Source organism: Wasmannia auropunctata, unplaced genomic scaffold, assembly GCF_000956235.1.
Source record: "Wasmannia auropunctata unplaced genomic scaffold, wasmannia.A_1.0 LD335613.1, whole genome shotgun sequence".
In the NCBI taxonomy this organism is placed as follows: Eukaryota; Metazoa; Arthropoda; class Insecta; order Hymenoptera; family Formicidae; genus Wasmannia; species Wasmannia auropunctata.
In genome coordinates, this window is record NW_012027277.1 from 8,624 (window position 1) to 11,095 (window position 2,472).

The following is a 2,472-nucleotide window of genomic DNA, read 5'->3' on the forward strand; positions in this document are numbered from 1 at the left end:
CAGAAAAAAACTACGATTAAATTTTTTCACACTCTTGCTACATGTATAATAATCCTTGATCGATAATTTATAAAAGCTGAAAAAATATAATGAAAAATTTTTTTATTTATTTTGTTGTTTTAATTTGTTAATTTATTATTAGATTTTGTCTTCCTCAAAAATTTAACATTTAAAAAAATTTTAAAAACTCAATTTTTTAATAAAAAAAATTTTTCTTTATGATAATCTTGATTATTCTTTGCTTTAATTGGGATATTTAGGAACAGGAAGCAGGAAGCGGGAGGGAAATAATTTGTACTAACATAAGTTAATATTTTAATTAGTTTATTATTATTATTATATTAATTGTTTTGATCATATACATTATTAAAAAGACAAAGACTAACTTTTACAATCTCAAAGAAATAGCCCATATATTTATAAAGTTCAATGTTTTAATTTTAAGGAATTTACACTGTATTGACGTGTAATAAATTTGATAAATTTTATGGAAACACATTTGAGAAGGAAACTTTTGAGAAAAATTTATTGGCAATGTCAATTAAAAACGGCTCCCATACATTGGATAAGAATGGTAATACTGCTCGGTATATCGGTGGCCAGTATTCATTTATAAAACCTATGACAATATTATCTGAAAATAAAAATTGACATATGACAATGTATTTAAAGAAAAAACAAATCAGGGAGCAAACAAAAGATAACAATATAAACGTAATTATTGTTACATAGATAATTATATATGTTGTACATGTGATTTTATATTTGCAAAAATAGCAATAATAAATAAAACATTATAACGAAAATAATAAAATATAATTTTAATTTGTAAAGTAACATATGCAACTTCTAATTTTTTCTTTTTTTAAATCAAGTAATTATTTTTGTCTTGTTTTTATTATTCGACATAATAGAAATGCATTCTGAAAATTTTTCTAAATATATTTTCGACATTAAAAAGGTTTTTGAAGAAGTTATTTTAATAGTGATAATATATTAATTTCTCAATTATATAAATATTTTAATTTACAATGTATTACAATAATTTACAATATTAATTTTAATTGTATCTACATATGTTCAAATTACGAATTATTAGTATTTAATTAATTAATCTAGATAAAGTTTTATCAAATAATTATACGTACGGGTTGTATGTATGTACATGTACTTATAGTTAAATAAATATCAGCCTTTCACTCAAGTAATTCGATACATTTTGGAAAAAATTGCAAACAATAAAGTTATATCTAAAATAATATAATATTTACAAAATTCTCTTTCTTCTTCTATCGAACAGTTGTAATGTACTTTAAAATTTCCAAGAGATGGGGCGATAAGAAAATGTTCTATAATCCATATATTGTTTACAACATGTCCTTTTAAGTCCCATATTGTTCTAACATTCTCAACAGTTAAATTGAAATAACCTGTTACATAAATTATTTTAATAATAAAAGTGCGGAGTATTTCTTTTAATAAAATAACAATTATTTTAAAAGAATCATAATTATTTTTTTAAAGAAAGATTATTTTCTTCTAGAATTGCTATGTATTGTATTTATATAAAATAATAGTTATTAAATTAATATTATTATTATTCATTTTTTGTGTATGTAATATACATACATATTTCTATATATAGAAATGTATTTCTATATTAGCTACTTATTAAGATTTTAATAAGTTTATTATAAATATATGAAATACATATACACACACATATATATACATATATATATATATATATATATATATGTATATATACTAAAAATATATGTTTCTCTGTTTATTCTGGTTATATATAGATTCGTACCTTCAGTAACAAGTTTAAATATATTTAAAGAAGCATTTATTTTTGTGGCACCTTTTATAAACACTTTTGGTATTTGTACATCAATTTCTAAATGGAAAATGTCATCAAGAAAATGCGTTCTTACATCAGAAAAATGAGCTTTTGATATTCCAATGCAAGTAACATTTGATATAATTAATTCTCCTCGTATTTCATCAGAATTTAACAAAACTTTACCGTATTTGTAAACTAATGGGTCCAAAGATGGAAAGTCAAATTCTGGTAGTCCTATCAAGATAAATAAATTAATATTAATATCCTTATTTCAAAGTGATTTGATAAGAAAAAATATTATTTTTTTTAATTGTCTTACAAAAATTCAAAATTTTTTGAATTTATTTAAATCAGTTCATCATTAATGTTGATTTTATGTATGCGCGTGTGTGTGCGCGCGCGCGCGTGTGTGTGTGTGTGTGTGGGTATCATAAACGTAATAAATATTGCGCATTCCTTGAAATTTAGCTCTCAATTTAGAAAAAGTGGAGTAGCTGAATTTATACCTCTCTCTCTCTCTCTCTCTCTCTCTCTCTCTCTCCCGCTCCCCTCTTCCTCTCCCACTCCAAATATCAGTAGTGGTGATTCAGACGTTGTGACTCTATGAATAATGACATCCTTCT

General features: G+C 23.2%; 1 protein-coding gene across 1 annotated transcript in view; it reads right to left on the reverse strand.

Annotated features, from left to right (window-relative positions):
- Positions 1–307: 307 nt before the first annotated feature.
- LOC105456635 overlaps positions 308–2,472 on the reverse strand; it is a 4,103-nt gene continuing 1,938 nt past the window's right edge. The window contains exons 2-4 of the mRNA XM_011700829.1: positions 1,817–2,083; positions 1,272–1,430; positions 308–634 (exon numbers count right to left, since the gene is read on the reverse strand). Coding sequence (XP_011699131.1) covers positions 486–634; positions 1,272–1,430; positions 1,817–2,083 — 575 coding nt within the window. The 3' untranslated portion in view covers positions 308–485. The remainder of the gene's footprint in view (positions 635–1,271; positions 1,431–1,816; positions 2,084–2,472) is intronic.